At 44.2% G+C, this 19,817-nt stretch overlaps 2 protein-coding genes across 4 annotated transcripts in view; one reads left to right on the top strand and one right to left on the bottom strand.

Annotated features, from left to right (window-relative positions):
- Positions 1–8,538, top strand: part of ST7L (suppression of tumorigenicity 7 like) — a 147,639-nt gene extending 139,101 nt beyond the window's left edge. Inside the window, exon 16 of one of the 2 annotated variants that reach the window (XM_079761211.1) lies at positions 5,820–8,538. In XM_079761211.1, the coding sequence (XP_079617337.1) occupies positions 5,820–5,868 (49 nt within the window). In that variant the 3' untranslated portion in view covers positions 5,869–8,538. The remainder of the gene's footprint in view (positions 1–5,819) is intronic. The other variant, XM_079761214.1, reaches the window with a different exon arrangement.
- CTTNBP2NL (CTTNBP2 N-terminal like) overlaps positions 1–19,593 on the bottom strand; it is a 51,480-nt gene extending 31,887 nt beyond the window's left edge. The window contains exons 1-2 of one of the 2 annotated variants that reach the window (XM_079761208.1): positions 19,178–19,593; positions 1,156–1,277 (exon numbers count right to left, since the gene is read on the bottom strand). The gene's annotated coding sequence lies outside the window, so the exon portion shown is untranslated. Of the gene's footprint in view, positions 1–1,155; positions 1,278–12,922; positions 13,540–19,177 lie in introns of those variants that run through there. The other variant, XM_079761207.1, reaches the window with a different exon arrangement.
- Positions 19,594–19,817: the final 224 nt, after the last annotated feature.

Here is a 19,817-nt window from a genome sequence, read left to right as displayed (position 1 = left end):
TTCTCACACCAGTGCTAGAGAGATATCTCAAAGCAGTTATTTTTTTATTTTTTAAAGACTAGTTTACTGATTTTGAGAGAAAGAGGAAGGGAGAGGGAGAAAGAGAGACATGGATGTGAGAGCGTAACAGTGATGGGCTGCCTCCTGCACGCTCCCTATCGAGAATCAAGTCCTCAACCCAGGCATATTCCCTGATCAGAAATCGAACCGGGAACCTTTTGGTACATGGGATGGTGCCCAACCAATTGAGCCACACCGGCCAGGGCTCATCACAGTTATTTTAAAAATAAGAACTAAAAAACAACAATAAACCTCATAAAGCTAAACTTAATATAGATGGAATGTTGGAAAGAGCACGTGGCATTGCAATCAGATAGATGCCAGGCCTGCGTCTTCCTGGTTGTGTAACTTTGGGCAAGTTTTCAGATTATCACCTTTCTTATCTGAAAGGGGGATGATGATATCTAACTCATAGCGTTACTGTGGAGATTGCGTTAATGAAAGTAGAAGGCAGTGCCAAGTTCCTGATACAAACTGAAGAACGGTTTAATTATTAATCACTACTATCCTCTCATTTTCCAAAGCAATTCAAAGAACAGTATTACCACAGTTAGGGGCAGCCAAGACCAGTGACCTCAGAAATACCTTCAGCGGCCCTTTGTAAAAAGGCGCCAGCATCCTGAGTGAAGAATGGCGCGGACGAAGCTGCCAGCTGAGTCACCTGGCTTGTTATCTCTACATTTGTAAATCACTCCGGCACACAAATGTTAATAATATCTGGAACATTTTGCTAATATGTACCAACCCATTTAGCTTAGTGTCTGCCTGAAGTGAATACAATAACAAATATGACACAGAAGAAAAAAAAGGGCCACAGCTGTATAATAATTCAAAACCCAACAGATCCGTGTTTGTATATTCCAATAATCTTTCTTTATAAATATTAAAACTTATAAAGCAAAGAACTCTTTGCTTTTCTATTCATTTGAACGTAATCTCAATACACAAAACATTGCAATACATTTTTGCATGAAATATAAATGGAAGATAGTAAAACTGCCTTATGTTTTAGGATGGCAGGGATACTGCTGAGGATGGGGGTGGGGGTGGGGTGGGCGTGGGGTAGGGGTGGGGGACGATGGGGGTGATACTGACCTGATAATTGGCAGTCACACTTCAGTCCTCAAGTAGAAACTCCAAGTTTTCTTCAGTTAAAATTTGGGAAAACTGACAAATATATTTAAAATGCCGTCAACATGGTGAAAAAGTGTCCAATGCTGCAAGATAATAAGAAATTAATTGACTATGTGACCACACTATAAACAATTTCTAAATCTCATGAATGTCAACTGTGTTATTAGGATGAAGAGGCCTGACAGCTGTAGGTTGATGTGAACAACAAAGAGGAAAATAGCCACTTCTTCAAGTTGAAGCTGAGTAATACAGGACCAATAGCAGGGATCCGACTTCCCTTATGCAATTATAATTAGGGAAGGTGAGGGCTTTCAGAACCTTTTTGACTTTAAGGTGTCCATGGCCATTTCAAGGACTAACTTACGCATGTCTCTAGAAGAGACTGATTTGCTTCCCCTGAACGGACAAAAGCCTATTTGCTTGAGTCACCATGACTTAGGCACAATGGACAAAGAAAAATAAATATAACTGAGTTTTTCAAATTGCCAAATCTGTGAGAGAATTCTCATCCCCTCACCTCCTGCCAGTCAAAAGACAAATAAACCAACCTGTCACCATCTGGACTTTGTAAGGCTGATCACTCATCCCAAGCTTCTACTTTTCCCCATTGATTTTCAAATATGAAATGTCGAATTACATACAAAATGTGTTTTACTGTCCTAACAGTGGATTAGACCCAGCAGACTTAAAAAAACGATAGGTTTAAAATTTTACTTGATAAAACATAATTTTGGTCTTGTATTTTTAGGCACCAGGCCTGAAAGCCTATTTGAGTTGCTAGAACATGACAGTCAAATAGGGACAATATTGAAGGAGGCATAATGCAGCAAAAAATGCTTGTGTCTTTAACCAAGAAACAGCCGTTAACCTAATTATGGGTCTCTCCATTTAGGAGAGGAGTGTGTTGTGCAGTCAGTAACAAGAGTATAGAGCCATCATACAGGCAAACCACTAAAAAGCCCCACCCCAAATTTCTGCCCAATATATAAATTATGTGGCCCAGGATTTTCAGAAAAAGGCCGTTTCTAACTCCGCAGTCATTATCAGAGACACGAGCCAGCTTTTTGGCATGCCGTGTTGCAGTGTACAGACTCATTCTGTGCTCAATTTCTAAATGAGCTGTTACTTGTCACTGTCATCATCCATTAAGCAACTTTGAAAGACAAGATCATTTCCACCAGATGCTCAGCTCATTCCTTCCCTTAGAACCCGAGACCTAACTTTCCCTTTCCTTCGAGTTTAGCCACAGATATTTCTGTCTAAGGAATGCTCCAGTCGATAAATATGAAATAAAGACCACTTGTGTAAGACCACTTGTGGACAAGTTGTCTGGATACATTATTATACACTGGGACACAGCTAGCTGTAGCTATTTTAAGCCTCACAGTTTTCCCAATTACAAAAATATATAAATATCTAATTAAAAAAAGACAAAGTTATATCTATTTTAATACTCTGGAAAATTTGCGCCTATTTACGGGCTAAGGATGAAACATTTTTGTTATCAATATGTGATTTCAAACATTTCATCTATTCACATGCTACTTACTTCCCACCAAGTCAGGGCCAACAACCGAGAGCATGTCTTTTCTACACCAACTTTCATGTGCCCACAGTCACAGAGTAGGGGTATGGAGAAAGCCTCCCAGAACCCCTCGGCACCTTGCCACGGAAGTATGCTGTGGCTTGGGCTCTGTTCATTTGATCCTGACCTTGTGCCCTTCCTAGATGACACCCGGGCTCCACTCATTCTGGTTCTGGTTGTGCCTTTTTCTTGAGCAAATCCCAGCTTTTGCTCTGGAACTCTGAATTAATTCGATGGGACAGCAGGCTCTGTTGCCTTTTTACCACATAGAGATTGGGTGGCAGAAAAAGAAACACCCCAAACAGCTTCTATAGCTATGTAAGCAGTGGGCAGGGCAGGGTGGAGTACAAGTAAGATGTTTGTCTATCTAGTATCTGGGTGTGTGTTATGTTTTCACGTGGAACTAAAGGCTTTATTTATTTCTAAGTGGAGGGTAACTTGAGACACGAAAGAGGAAAAATAATATTTTTCAATATATCTTAGATAGAAATACCTTAAGAAAAAAAAATAACCAACTTGGCTAGTATAAAAACAAATCAGTTGTTTTACCCAGATCACTCTTGCAAAACTGGACAAAAATCACTTCTTTATTAATATGCTCAGACATAAAATTAAGAGATTTATACTTGAGCTACAACTGACTGATATTCAAGCCATTCAATAAGTTTTTAGTATCAGTGATGATACTAAAAGTAAAGACTCTTTCATACACATACAAGCAAAACCAAAATGTTGGAGGCCAGTTAATTCTTAAAATTCAAAGAGCCAACACTAACATACAAAACGGGTGTTTCTGACAGCTTTCCACTGGATACTGTACTTCCTTAGAAATCCAGAATATATGAATTTAAAAAAATTTTTTTTATTGATTTGAGAGAGGAAGGGAGAGGGAGAGAGAGAGAAACATTGATCCGTTACCTCCTGCAAGCACCCCAACCAGGATCAAACCTACAACCTGAGCATATGCTCTCACCAGGAATTAATTGCAATCTTTCAGCGCACGGGATGATGCTCCATCAACTGAGCCACACTGGCCAGGGCTAAATGAAATTAAAAAAAATAAACCTGTCACATTTATAAATACTAAATCTAAATATGGACAAAAATGCACCGCTATTTTAAAGAATGAATCCAAAACAACAAGCCATCTGGGGATGGAAGGTGTTGACATGTTCTCTTGACTATCTCAAAAGATTTAAGTTTCCCCAGCCTCTGGCTTTCCAGTTTTTCAGTATTTATGTATTTGGGGGTAAAAGAATGACAACATTCTAAACTGTACCTCTCATCCCACTTTTGGCATTTTAGGATTAGCCTGGGGGACAAAAACATGTCAAAGTACTATCAAAAATTAATTTTCTGATCAAGAAAGCAGGTCTTTTGTACATTTACTAAAGGAGCTGTTTTTGCTATTATTATTGACAAAGGTTCTAAAACCACTGTAAAAAAGCGAATCGCGTTTTACTGAATTCTATGATACTAAGCAATGTAAGCTTTTACTACAAATGTCAAATTAATCTTCTGAAGGTAAAATATATTACTGGACTATTTGGGTCTTTATGAGTCTACATGTTATAACATACGTTATGGGCTGACCTGTGTCCTCCCTCCCCCAAATTCCTATGTTGCAGTCCTAAGCCCCAGGACCTCAGAATGTGACTGCATGGGGAGGGAGACAGGGTCTTGAAAGAGTTAGTTAGGTTGAAATGAGGTCATTAGGGTGGGCCCTAATATGACTGGTGTCTTTATGAGAAAATGTGGATACAGACATGAGACAAGGAAAGGACATGTGAAGACAGAAAGAACACAGCTATCCACAAGCCAAGGAGAGAAACCTAGGAAGCAACAATCCTGCTGACAGGTTGCTTCTGGACTTGGAGGCTCAGGACTGTGAGATAATTAATTTCTGTGGTTGAAGCCACCCAGTCTGTGGTGGTTTGTTATGGCAGCCCTCGAAAACTAATAATACAGCGTGCTGATCATTTACAGCTTTTAAAGACGATCAGAGCAACTAGATCCCACCCTTCCCCTTACCATGGGAGAGCCATAGCAGATTGTTCAGAAGGCCTTGCTTTGTCTGATCAGTCTGCTTTTTGCACCCACACTACAGAGAGCGATAGTAGGCCTCCAGAAACCAGTTCTGTGATGAGGCTAATACTCTGTAAGGTTAACACTGAAAATACTTTCAGTAGTCTGTTCAAATACACAGCACTGTACTCTTAAAGCAGATTCCAGGATACCAGATTTTCTGGATTTATGCTTAGCATAGGCATTACTAACAATATAATTGAGCTTATCAACATTAATCATCACCACCTCAGAGTTTTATAGCACAGTTTTCTAAGAATTTAAGCAGTAATAGTAATAATGAAAAATATAAACGGTTATTGAGCTAAATAAACGTTAACGTATTCTAGGCAGTGTTCTAAGTACTTGACATGTATCAATTCAATCCTCACAACCACCGTAGGTGAGAGATGCTATAACTCACCAAGGAATTCTTCATCATTACCCATTTTACAGATGGGAAATCTAAGGCATAAAGGCCAACTAACGTGCTTAGAGTTTCACATCTGGTAAATGATGGGAACGGGATTTGAACCTTGCTAATTTGATTCCAGAGGCTTCCTTACTAACCCCTGCTACTTGGTAACCACTGTTCACATCTGATCTGCTCATTTTATCAGCCTTCAGGAAGGGCGTGGAGGAAAAAACCTGGGCCCACATGTGATTCACAAAGCTGGAAGGGACCTCAGCAAGACTCTAATTCAGCACTGTCTATTCACAGGTGAACAGTGAGGCCAGAGTTAAGTTACTTTTCTGGAGATTACAGTTAAACAGTAAAACTAGGTGTAACACTCATGTCTTTTTAACATCCAGTCTAACCCACTTTTTGGGACACCATGATGGATATCAGGTTTTTGTTTTGTTTAGCTGCTTTAAGACTCACACATCTCTGGTGTAGCTCTATGTGGGTGTGATGTCTCTCTTTCCTGCTATGCGTGTACATCTGTTTCTCTCACTGTCTCCATGTTGCCAACAGGATTTATATGTATATTGACGAAAAGGAGGAAGTGGCCTCATGCCCATAAACAAACATTCAAACATCTCTCCCCCAAAAGGAGGACATTGAGCGCGACGCTATTAAAAACAGGTCTGTCTACCTGGATATCTGTTTACACCCTTGCAAGTATTCTCACCTGAGACAAGACCAAACCAGAAGAACTACATTAAGTAAGCTACTGGAATGTATGTTAATGAAAGTGAATAATAATTTTTATGTTAATACATTTTTTCATTAAAATAAAAAAGATATGTCTTTTAACATCAGAAAATTACCAGAAATATGAACCATTTCAAGTATACTTGTCAGCTGGCTTTATTTAGTTTAAATAAAATTACAATGTGATTTCATTGAAATATATCAGTCTATGTCATCTATTTGTCCATCATTCCCCTAAATTTTTGCTTTTCTGATATAATGCCATGATGATTTGTAAAATACCACAAGGAGAGAACAAGAACATGTAGATTAATTTTATTTCCAGTAAAATGATTCATGGGCCACAATTCAAGAGACAGCCTGGAATATAAAAAACCTTCAAAAGTTATTGCAGGATGAAGTTATTGACTCCATTGGGATTCCAAACCGGAAGAAACAGAGTATACGGCGTGGAGGACAAACCACGGACAATCAAGGTATCTGTTTTACGGCTGTGTCCCTAACCCTACTCTCCCTGAACTGCCAAAAACTTCACCAAAGCCTCTAACAGAAATATAACTGATGATGCTGTTTTGCTTTTTAAATTTTGTCTTCTAAACCAGATCACTGATTTTAAAAAAAAGGTTAACAATTTGGTATCAGTTGAAAATTACCCACAACAGACCTAGCGATTGTTTTTGCTCCAAGGTTCTTTGGGGACAATGATTCTCCTGGGAGGCAGTGTCGTAGCGGAAAGTGCGTGGACTTTGGTGTCGGACAGACCCAGGACTGCATCCCTGCTCAGCCACTTCGTGGTTCATCGATCCACTTACCCTCTGAGCTTTAAATTCTTCGTCTATAAAGTGGGGATAACAATTCAGACTCTAACAGGATCCTAATTGGTTTACATGAGTTAGTGACTGGTCCGTCTTCTCATTTCTCATCCCTGGAGAGCATATACTGGGCTTCATCTCCAAAGATAATGAGGTTTCCTTTTTCCAATGCGTCATCATTTTCTAGCATGCATGTGTCGAATTTAGAAATAAAAAGAGATTGACTCCTTCTGATTTAACAGCTACAGGACAGAGAAGGCCTGGCCAGTTCCTGGGGAGGAGGCTCGGGAACATGCACAACACTGCTCCGGCCGGCGGACTCGGCACACTGCGTGAGAAAGCAACGGCTTTCCTCTGCTAGACGGGTTTTTTGTGACTTTGGCAGACAGGTGCAAAGCACGCCTTTGCTTCACTGAATTTTTACGGCTTTTAATCGTCCCAATTTTAACTTGTAATGGCTGAGAAATGGGTTTTCTAAAAATATCACAGCTATTTTTTACATTATGTCAAATGCTTAGGTCCATACCTATATTCACATACATGATAGGTACGTATCTTATATAGGAGCAGTTATTGCATTCTATTCCATCAACTCATCTGTTTACACATCTGCCTTCTGTCTCAGGTGACTGCTCTTCTAGACAAACACTGTCGTATTCAACTTGATTACATTTAGCACCGAGCAGCCTCTGGTTCGAGGGGGTTCTCAAAAAATGCGGGCTGCAAAGAAATGTACGGGAAGGCACCTTGGATGACAGCCATCGAAACTGGGCTTTATCTTTTAGGAAATGAGATGCGACTCAACATGTTTAACCAGGGGACTGTCACCACGAAGGCAGTTTTAGGAACGTTAAAGCTTGAAGCCCACAGCGGATTGAAGGCAAACTGGGAGCAGAAGGGGCAGCTGGGAGGAAACTTTCCCAGGAGAGATCTGAGGCAAAAATGAGAGGACTAAGACGGTGGCAGCAAGAAGGACTGATGCAAGAGACTTTATAAAGAATTTACAGGAACTTGGTTCTGGCTCCATTTAAGGAGGCAAGAGGGGGAATTATCCCAGGTCAGCTGAGGTTTTAAGACTGGGTGACTAAATGATGATGCCTTTAGCAAAACAGGGATGTTAGAAAAGGAACTGGTTTTAGCGGGGAAATGATGACTGGGGTGTGAGACATGCTGAATGAGAAGTAGGCAGACCCCAAGAGGAATGTGTTAAGAGTCAGTGTGGTGAAGGGTAAAGGTTTAGAAATGGAGAAGTCTTTAGAAGTGCCTTCCACTTAAGAACAGAAGGGACAGGAAGAAGCCAATGGCCAAACAGACCGGATCATTTTTGTGCCCTCAAATCTTAAGCCAGTGAAGAACCAGACTGGTTCTGTTCTCACTCCTCTACGACCTGCTGCAACAGAAAGGACTAAGCAGAAACCAAGCAGGCCCCCTTCCCACCACAAAACCACTTAGTGCTTCTCTTTTCCTACAACTTAACTTGTCGGTTACTGTCTTTTCTCGCTCCTTTATAACTTACTAGTGACCTGGCGCACAGATTTGTGCACATTGAAAGGAAATTAATTAGAAGGTGGCCGGCAGGGCAGGACTGGGCAAGACGGGCCAGACACGCCCTGGAGCCAACCTCCCTTGGTCCCTCCCCAGCCGGCTGCACCTGGGGTGGTGCTGTGGCTCCAAGGGTGTCTTTGTGTGTTTTTTAAAAATATATTTTATTGATTTTTTACAGAGAGGAAGAGAGAGGGATAGAGAGTTAGAAACATTGATGAGAGAGAAACATCGATCAGCTGCCTCTTGCACACCCCCTATTGGGGATGTGCCTGCAACCAAGGTACATGCCCTTGACTGGAATCGAACCTGGGACCCTTGAGTCCGCAGGCCGACGCTCTATCCACTGAGCCAAACCGGTTTTGGCTCCAAGGGTGTCTTTGGAGTGAGCAGGGTCCCTCCAGCAGGTGGGGGGTCCCTCGGCCTGGCCTGAGGGGATTGGGCCAAAACAGGCTCTCTGACATCCCCTGAGGGGTCCCGGAGTGCGAGAGGGCACTCTGCAAAGTTTCTGTTGTACAGGGTGTGGAATGCAAACGCAAGAGTGCAGTAAACCAGATTCGGGCTGACAGTGCCCCAGCAACAATATAACCCATGGCCAAAGGTGGAATTGCGTGGCCCCACGAGGAATCGGGCTCCCTCCTCTCTGGTTTCAGGGTGCATTACCCAAGAACTGCTGCTCGGCAGCTCCTGCGTTGAGCGTCTGCCTCCTGGTGGTCAGTGAGCATCATAGCTACCGGTCGGATGGACACTTAGCATATTAGCCTTTTATATATATAGATCAGCGGTCACCAACCTTTCGGATCTCATGGACCACCAGTGGTTCACGGACCACCAGTTGGCGACTGCTGCTCCAAAGGTTTCCTTAAACCAGCGGTCGTCAACTTTTCAGACCTCACGGACGGACCACCAGTGGGCCACGGACCATGGGTTGGCGACCACTAATATAGATAGTTCTTTCCTCTTGTTGAGAAAATTCATCCCCATTTCTTCCCCCGTCCCCTCTTCTCCTCCTCCTGGCTCTCACCTCCTAAGGAGAGCAGGCCCAGAGACACCTGGCCGAGCCTTCCCCAGCCGCTTTCCACAAAGGCTCAGTCTAAGCAGATGCTCCCAGGTTCAGGGTCAGGAGTCTTTTTTGTCCGTAAATCCCCTCATCCTGTGTTCTATCTTTCTGGTTTCTATTGAACTCTGTAACAATTAAGGATTATAGTCTTTAAACTCAGTAACGATAGTAACAATTAAGGATTACGTTCTTAGTGGGTCCAGAAGCCAGGTAGGATTCCTTTAGCAGCAAAGGACACATTTACATGGGAAGCTTTGGCTTTGTACCTGAAATACAGTTGGGAAACACTTGGCAGGGAGGAACCATCTACCGCATTCTTGACATCAATGCCTCCTTGCAGTCCTGGTTTCCTCCCTCCCCACCTCCACTCCTATCTCCTCCAGGGTGGTTTCTTCTCACTCGTTTTGGTTGTTCTAATGATTGCGCCTTACTTTGGGAGCCCTGGCGGAGTTGTCTTCAAAAGGCAAAAGTCACTTTTAATCAAAACTACCATTGAAAAGCCCTTAAATCTCACAGAAGTTGTTGGCAGCAAACACTCAGGAAAAGAAAAAAAAAAGGTCTTTAGAAATAGGCTAGCAAGCCATTCCTAGGGTCACCCAACAGACTGGACCAATTTCCAATGGAAAGAAATCTCTGCTTCTCATCTCATGCCACCAACGCCATTTCAATGGCAGCCCCTAGGAACACCGTTCCGTTCCACTCAGACAAGGCAAGAATTCCAGTCCTGTTCTGCCAGCTCACTGGTAGCTCTGCAAACAATGTGCCAAAATACAACCCCACTGAGGACTGGGCGCTTTATGCACCATGATCAGTCTGATGACTCCATTCGGGACCCAATATTGTTTGTGCCCCTGTTACCTTATTTAGTGCGAGTTCAGAAAAGCGTTAGATCAACTAAAAATCCATTAAAAAAAAAATCCCAAAGTAGATCAGTAAGTTCTGGACATCAAACACTCAGAAACCATTCTTAAATAAAAATCAGCCATCAGTTCCTAGTGTGTTCTCCTACATTCCCTTCATTCCTTTGGGGTCAGATTCTTAGGGGAATCAAGTCCTAAAAGGACTAGCACTGAGGACATTAATATTTCTGGTTCAGATTTCATCACAGCAACATTATATATCTAATCAGCAGTTACTTTCTTATAGGAAATTCAGTATTGGAGAGTTCAGATACTGCAGTTTCATAGGACATCAGATAAGGAAAATAAAGTTAAACCAAGACAAAAAGTGGATTGTTTATACTAACACGATGTGCCATATCTTATCAGTACATGACCTTTCTAGACTAGCCTAAGGTGATAGCTTCAAACTAAGTTTAACACTCATTAAGTCAAACTATATACCAGGCACTGTGAGAGATACAAAGACCACACACACACACACACACACACACACACACACTCACACTACTACCTGTTCCAAGAATTTATAAATTAGTGAGACAGATTAGACATGCAATGCTTTTCTTCATCTACTATGACCAAATAAGTGTTGAAAATTTCCAAGACCCAAACGTGTATCAAACTGGTCTTGCATGATTTGCTTTTTCCTCTCTGCTCATTAAGGCCCTGGCAATCACCACTACTTTGGTTTCCTGAGTCTCTTACCTTAGTTTATTTTCTGTTCTCTGCTCATGTAATAAGATCTATCTTTTTGGGATTTCCTGTTCTGCTCTTAGTTTTTTTCCTGCTGCTCTTGCTGGGGGGCCCCGTCTTACCCTCCTCCAGCAGCACACTTTGTGTTCGCTGGAGAGACAGACCCTCCACACAGTTTCTTCTTTGTGCTTTTTTATTGGCGATCTGGAAACAATCACCGAGAGTGGCTCTGAAAACTTGGAACCTAACTATTCAAAAGTAATTACCTCCAGGAAGTCTACTTTTAGAAAGTTTAATCAGGAAGGTAAAAGACCGCCTTTCTAATCACCCTCTGCCATTCCAGCTGCTTGCATCTCCTTGCTGTTAGCGTTAGCTATAGGCAGCAGTCATAGGATGGACTGGGGACTGAAAGCAGAAGAAATAACCCCAAAATATGGCACATTTTAATATATGGAAGTGCTAGCAATAGATGATTACTGGGGGTTCAAGGGCGTTCACATTAGGCCAAAACCATCAATATTTTGCACCTGCTGAAATGAAGGTCATCCTGACAAAGCCTTTATGAGCACACTATAGACACTGGAGGTCACACACGCATGACAATAGCTGGAGTTAACCATGTTTTCATCTGTCCTTATTTCTGAGACTTAAAACGTGCTCTTACTTTTCATCCCCTAAATTTGGGTAGGTGATACTGGACTTGTAAAAACAATCAATAACATCTCTTAGGTATCAGTTTTTCACCCGGAGGGAAAAACCCACCGTAAAAGAGGGGCTATATGAGTAACCAAAGGCCACAGGACCAGATTAATCATAAACCTAGACGACTGAACCTGAATTTCTTCCAACACTTCCTGCCTTTTGTTTCAACAGAACTATACCTTCAAGGTTAACTGCAGTCTCCCTGAGCAACACACCAGCCCGCCCTAGACCGGGGGAGATCCTCTTCCCTTATCTAACGCTCTTGATTTACTCATCCACAGTGCTTCCTTGGAAAGCACGCTCTTATTCATTGACAGTCAGACAATACACGCCGCGCTCCTCCCCACGCAAGGCCAACTCTGCAGATACCCAACACACCCGTCGCACTGTGAAATAGAAAGGATGGTTTTCCACCAAGTTTTCAGGGGGAGAAATAGGCTGGAAAGCAGAAATGAAACGCAACTCAAACCTAAAAAACCCTTAGAAGTTGGGTTCTCCCTCGAGAAAGAGGGAAGGTACAAAGGGGATGTGGGGGTGGAGAGTTACTATTTCTCCTTCCTCCAGAGTCTAAAAAAGTCCCGCAGCGGGTGAGCTCTGGACCCCACGGGAGAACAGCGGATCCGAGGGGCTGCGGGAGGGAGACGGAGGGTCAGCGCGTGGGGGATGGGAAGAACCGAGGGGAAGGCCGCTTCCTCCGTGGAGCTGGCTGCTGGATCGGGTCTTTGATTTTTGCTTCGACCCATCCCTCTCTTTTTTGAAAACACTGATTTTTTTTCTTCTTCTTATGGATGAAACCAGCTCTGGTGCCACTTTAGCGAGCAGGGGCAGGTGTAGTGAGGGATGTCTGGCCTCCCGCGGGGACAAAATGGGAGTGGGGGCAGCAGCCTAGAGAATGGGAACCTGTGCGCCCTCCCCCCAAGGTTGAGGCGCTGGTCGAAGGGAGCCTTTAAATGAGGGGTGTCTGGAGGGGAGCCTCTTTTGCGGAGCTGGGACTGACGGGGACAATGAATAGTTGCGAGGACCCTCGGAGGATGAGGAGCCGCCTCCTCGGGGAATACCGGGAGGTGGAGAGACGGCCCCGCCCCCTCCGGGGATGGGCGCCAGTGGCAGTTGGGACGCTGGCGGGAGGATCCCGGAGGTCTTACCCTTGCTTTTCTCTCGGGAACACGGCCCCCCCAACCTCCGCCAAGCCCCAGCCCTAGCAGCTCCTACCTTTTCTTTCCCGGCGCTTCAGGTCCACTCCCAGCCGCCGCCGCCTCTGCCACCCGCTCGCATCCACAGCCCACTGAGGCCCCGCCCCTCAGCCGCCAGGCGGGCACTGGCATCCACCAGGGCCAATCACCACCGCGTCTCTCCAGCCCCGGCACCAATCCGCGCCCGCTGGAGGCGGGGCTTCTCCAATGTCATTGAGGCTCCTCCTGGGGCCCCAAGATCCCTTTTGTTTGGGAAGAGACAAACTGGGATTGAGGTCGCGTCACTTCCGGCAGGAAGCGTTTCCCCGCTCCTGCCCGAGCTCGGGGCTGGCTGGCTCCTCTCCCGCCCGGCGCCTGCAACTTTCCACCTTCGGTGCGGTTTTCTGGGCAGGACCCGGGCGAGTGCTTCGTGCTTTACCCTCCTGGTCCTGGAAGCTCAGGAATGGCGGGTGCCCTGATTGGCCACATTAACGTTTGAAGTGTGCTTTGGTGCCTGCTTCAGAATTAGTTGTTGAAAATCGGGTAACGTGTCTTCCGTGCTCTCTCTTTTTTTTTCTTGGACCAGCTTGTGGGTGTGGTTCTAGAAGCAAAGGCGCAGAGATAAAAAACCCGGACACCTTCCCCCTTTATCTTTTCCCATTACATTTGCGAGAGAATACCAGCCCTGGAGCCCCTGGCGTGGGGACGCTGGTAGTACCCAGGAGAGCATACACCCAGCCCAACTTGCCTTCCAGGTAGAAGTCGGATGAATAATTACAAAGTTGTGTGTCAAGGTTTTTCACGCTATGTGAACAAATGTGGGACTTTTTGTGTGTCCTTGGCTCCCTTATACGATGGGCAATGGCGTTTGTTCGATGAACAAAGGACAGTGTAGAGGATGCAAGGAATGTCTGTCCCTCCTTGTGAACACAGAAATGCAGATCTTGCTGGTGGCAGCAAGTCCTACCAGGACCAAAAGCTCAGAGAGGGGTGAGGAGACATCCCTACCTGAGGTCAAGGTTTCTGGATTCCTTTTCCAGTTCACAGATTGATTTAGCTAGTTAAATGATTAACAACCACATTATTTAAATTGCAACCCATTCGATAGTTATAATACAATTGAATATAATGCATAAATAATGCACTAATTTTAATACATTATTCCTAATCCTAATTATTAAGCAGGACAGTATTAGAGCCTAGTACTCACCTAGGCAGACAGTCCTCAAGGCAGATGAAGCCCTGCCCTTATGCAATTACAGCCTGGAGGGGTGTGCTCAGTCTATTCAATCATGGGGAAGTTGGAAGGAAGTAAACCAGTTTTTATGTTATCACTATGCCAGGTACCTTCATATAATGTCATCTTATTTAATCTTCACTATTACATAACATATTTCCCAACCTGTAAGATAGACATCTTTGTGTCCATTTTACAGATGAGAAGATAGAGATTTAGAGAAATCAAGTAAAGTCATAGAGCTAGTAAATGGGAAAGAAAGAACTTCCAACAACTCCAGACTTGTGCCACCTTCTGTCCAGCTCACGCTGGCTGTCACAGGACAGGTCCAGAGAACGGGCCTGCGGGACTGTAAAATCAGCACTAGAGCTGGGAAAAAAGATCCCTGCCTCCCCTTATTGATTGCAGGCTTGAGGGGGTCAATTGTAGTGAGGAGCTCAACAGCAGCCCAAGTGCCTTGTTAGGTAATTGAAGGAGGAAATACGGAACTTCAGGAAGGCATCATTCCCTGTGTTCAGGAGACTGACATTTGAAAAGCAAGATGAAGGGCCGGCACATAGTAGGTGCCCAATAAACAGTGACTTGACTTGAAACAAAATGTCTGAAATGGTTATAAACAGAGTTCAGGTACTGGAATAGGCTCATGAATTAGAAAAATCCCATTTCTTCCTCCGGCCTTTCCCCCTGCCTATGGGTGTGCAATGAGGAAGTGCCTCATGCCTGACAATGAGGTACATGTGGGAGAGCAGGCTATTTTTCTGCAGCCTCTGAGTCACTCTCAGAGTTGTCCTAGTGAATCAGCTCCTCCTTCCTTCCCCGCCTTCCCTTTGTAGCTATTAACCCACCACCACCCATTCTACTCCCAGGCTGCAGTGCTCTGTGGCTTACTCCCTGTAAAGCAATCAGCAGCTCCCCTGACTCCCAGGACTCCCTCCTGACCTTTCCTGAGCGTGGGAGGACCCAGCAAGAATGAGGTCATCTTTGCCTCGTAGGATTCAGAATCCTGAGGGTATTCAGATTGCTTTTTTCAACAAAAGGTCTCTGCCACCAACCCAATGCCAGCAGGAGTCCCCAGTTTGGGGTGTGGGTGAGGTGGGGTGGGAGTCTTTATTCAGGTAGTTTGCAAACAGCAAAGGGAGAGGGAATGCAGCCTCTAAGGGAGAAGCAACCTGGCGGGGGGAGGGGCATAAAATGCAAAGCAGAGGAAGCCCTGCCCTCATGAAATTTACAGTCTAAGACAAAGGTGAGGCTGCCTGCACAATTCACCATAGCTAAGATTTGGAATCAGCCTAAGTGCCCACCAGCAGATGGGTGGATTAAAAAACTGTGGTACATCTACACAATGGAATACTACGCTGCGGTAAAAAAGGAGTTCTTACCATTTGCAACAGCATGGATGGAACTGGAGAGCATTATGCTAAGTGAAATAAGCCAGAGAACGATAAATATCACATGATCTCACTCATTTATGGAATTTAATGAACAACATAAACTGATGAACAAAAACAGATCCAGAGACAGAGAAACATCGATCAGACCGTCAAACCTCAGAGGGAAGGTAGGGGGAGAGATCAAAGAACTTGTATGCATGCATATAAGCCTAACCAATGGACACAGACAACAGGGGGGTGAGAGCATGAGTGAGGGGGGTGGGAGAGTAATGGGGGAATAAGGACACATAGGTAACACCTTAATCAATAAAGAAATTTAAAAAAAAAGTGCCTGCCTGATTCTGATTGGTCCGTTTTTATGCAAATAAGGACTAAAATGTTTCACCTGGCAACAAGATTGCACGTTTTGATTGGTTGTTACGGAGCCTCTCTGATTGGCAGGTAAAAGTACAAATAAGGACATAGCAGCACAGTCTGGGCGGAGACGTCTCAGCCCATTGGTTGAAATGCTATTTCCGGAACTCCTCTTTAGGAGGCCGCGCAGACGCGGGAATGCCGCTCGCCGGGAAGGCATGGCTGCTGTCTGCGGCTTCGAGTGGGAGAGCCTCTGCGAACAATGGCTGCTGGACTCCCAATTATGAATTTGGACCCAGTTAACCACCAGGAGTCCTTTTTGACAGGTACATTCCTTCTTGGTGTCAACACTTTCCTTTTAATTCAAAACCCCTGCCGGCCGTTCCTGAGGAGCGCTGTGGGCCTCAGGAGACCTCGGGCTGGAGCCCTGGGAGAGAGTTCTGAGTTTTGTGATTCTTCAGGATATAAAGTGTATAAATACACTTAGAGTACAAAGGCGTACACAGCAGTCAAAAGTGCGTTCACAGTACCTGACATTTGTATAACAGCGTACCATTTTTATATCTGTTATGTTGTCAACCTGCCAGTAAAGATTTATTAAACGCCTACTGTGTGTGAGGCAATAACAGGAGGAAATGCTAAAGGTTATATAGATTGTACCCATTTTTCTCCAGACGGGTCAGCTTCCTAGGTGTTCCATACATGTTATTGCTGGCGTGGGGGAGGCAATGATGGAGTGACTGGAAAAGCATTAAAAATACCTGGAGTTCTGTTCGTTTCCTAGGGCTGCCCTAACAGATGACCACAAACGGGGGTGGCTTAGAACAGTGGTCGGCAAACCGCGGCTCGCGAGCCACATGCGGCTCTTTGGCCCCTTGAGTGTGGCTCTTCCACAAAATACCGCGGCCTGGGCGAGTCTATTTTGAAGAAGTGGCGTTAGAAGAAGTTTAAGTTTAAAAAATTTGGCTCTCCAAAGAAATTTCAGTCGTTGTCCTGTTGATAGTTGGCTCTGTTGACTAATGAGTTTGCCGACCACTGGCTTAGAACAACAGAAACGTTATTCCTGTCCAACTAGAGATTAGAAGTCTGAAATCAAGGTATTGACAAGGTTGGTTCCTTCCGGGGCTCTGAGGGAAGACCCATTCCCTGTCTCTCTCCCAGCTTCTGGTGGTTCCCGGCGATCCTTGGCGTTCCCTGGCTTCTAGCTGTATCGTCCCAATCTCTGCTTCCGTCCTCACGCGGCCTTCTTCCCTCTGGGTCTTGATGTCTCCATATGCCTTCTCCTCTTACTCGAGTACCGACAACAGTCATGTTGGATTTAGAGCTCACACTAATCTAGTATGGCCTCCCCTTAACTCATTACACCTGCAGCTCATTACTATTTCCAAACAAGTTCACATTCTGAGATGCCAGGTGGACCTGCGTTTTGGGAGGAGAAGCATTCAAAGCCATACACAAACCTTCTCAAAGTAGTATCCCCACTTCATTCCATTTCTTGTTTTGAGGCAGACCATTCAGAGATCCCATTTTCCACTTCTTCGTATGTTTTGAAGTGCTGCTCAGAAAGTGCGTGTGCCATCCATCGGAACAAGTGGTAATCTGAAGGAGCAAGGTCTGGTGAACACGGCGGGTGGGTTAATACTTCCCAGGCAAGATCTCTTAACGTGTCTTTAACTGGTTTTGAAGTGTGTGATGGTGCGTTACCACAAAGCAAAATTACTTTCCTGTGTCTTCTGGCACATTCTGGTTGTTTTATGATCAAAGCGTGGTTCAAATTGATTGCTTGTTGTCGGTAGTGATCAGTATTAACGGTTTCACCTGGTTTTAGAAGCTCATAATACACAACACCTTCCTGATCCCACCAAACGCAGAGCATTGTCTTCTTTCCAAAGCGATTTGGCCTTGCAGTCGATGTTGATGGTTGATCTGGATCAACCCATGATTTTGTGTGTTAGGGATTCTCAAAATAAATCCACTTTTCATCTCCAGTCACAATTCAGTGCAAAAAAGACTTTCTTTCATGCCATTGAAGCAACATTTTACTGATGACTTTTAGGTTTTCCATTTGTCTTTCAGTTGATGTGGCACCCATTTTCCTTCCTTTAAAAATCTTTCCCATTGCTTGTAAATGATCAGAAATTGTTTGCTGAGCAACGTTTAATCTTTCTGCAAGTTGTTTTTGAATTTGACACGCATCTTCATCCAGTAATACTTGTAATTGTTGGTCTTAAAACTTTTTCGGTTGACCTGGACGTTCTTTGTCTTTCACATCGAAATAATCACTTTTAAAGCATTTAAACCAGCGTTCACAAATATCTTGAGATGGAGCATGTTCACCATAAGCTTCCCGAAGTATTCAGCAGCACTTTTCTTCAAAATAATGAATTACAATTTCCCGCAAATGCTTTTTTTGGCATGAAATTAAACATTTTTAAGTGTAAAAATATCCAAGATGTTAACACCTTCAGAAAATTTGACATATGAAGTTTTGAAGCTTATTGTCAATTCAATAAAGTAGCATATCAAATAGCATATATATCAACATATGTGTAACTCCTTCTATTGAAAAAAATCCACATTATTAACTGGTACACCGGTTATATTGGGTAGAAGGACAAAGATTACATGGGGAAGTAGGCAAGAGGGTGTGCCAAATGGGCAGTTTACAGGTAATGCAGGCTGGAGATTTGCAAAGGGATGGAGGTCTTCAAAGGGCTGGCAGCTCTGGTTTCTGCAACAAGGTTGCTAATCTTTCAATGATAATAGGCAGCTCCCATATGGGGAGTATGGGCCATGGGCCACATTTCCAGGTGAGCTCCCAGGTCCCATGTGCAACTCCCAGCCAGGTTAGAATATGCCTTCTTTAATCAGAACAAACTATGGTTAACAGAGCATGATTAATATTTCTTACAATTATAGCTGGTCGCCAATGTTCTATTTCTGCCCCTAGCCATACAAGAATCAACCAATGAATGCATAAATAGGTGGAACAACAAATCAATCAACCAATCTCTCTAAAATAAATAAATAAAAACAAAATTAAAAAAATTTTACTCGGATCTGATTCCAAAATGCACCTTCATAATTACTGTGCTCCATCATCTCTCCACTAGGCTAGATGTGGTTAGGAAGATAGGGATTGCAACAAATATTTAAATTTTGATTTATGGAATACTTGGATCTGAGTAGCAATCTTCCTGGGGTTAAGTATGTAGACTGGACCCATTTTAAAACAAGGGAAAGAAAGCAAGAGAGGAGGGAATAGAGGGTAGAAATGAAAACAGGAGGGAAGAGCAGAGCTCTGGGTACTTACCTGAACTTCAGTTCCTCTTTTGTGAAATGGAATAATAATCTCTGCTTACAACCCCAGGTGGTTGTGACTATACAAGGGAGACGATGGACATAAAAGTATGTGGAGAACTCTGTGAGGGATTACCATAAACTACTTGGGAGATCTTGCTCAGGCTTCCTTTCCTGCTTGGGTCCCAGCCCTCCAGCTAAACATGAGGTTGAAAACCTGGGGCTCTTTAAGGCTCCTTGTGGCTGTGACTCACTGAGATTTAGTAAGATGCTGGGTGAGCTAGATGTAGACTTAGAGTGACTGGGAAAAGTGACCTGGCCTGTCTTCCCTACTTCCTGCTCCTAGAGCTCCCGCTGGGCTCCTCCAGCAGGGGATCTGGAGGTCACAGTCTAGAAGCCTGAGAGGGCTCTCTGGGCAGGGACCACGCATCTTCTCCCATCGTTTGTTTCCACAAAGGCCTTTCTGAGCATTCCTTAAGCGTTCTCTTCCAGCTCCATCTGCTGAATCTGAGCCTTTAGGGCACCAGGAGTTGAGGTTTCTGGGTGTGGTCCTCATCGTGTTCCCAAGCTTCTTGCTCCCCCTAGTGCTGAACGATGAGTCCTGCATCTGTCAGCTTCCCTCCTAGCCATCTCCACGGAGGCCTCTTACCTGC

This window comes from Cnephaeus nilssonii (assembly GCF_951640355.1).
Source record: "Cnephaeus nilssonii genome assembly, chromosome: 21".
NCBI lineage: Eukaryota > Metazoa > Chordata > Mammalia > Chiroptera > Vespertilionidae > Cnephaeus > Cnephaeus nilssonii.
The sequence above is the reverse complement of the archived record's forward strand: the minus strand, read 5'-3'. Positions and strand labels throughout refer to the sequence as shown.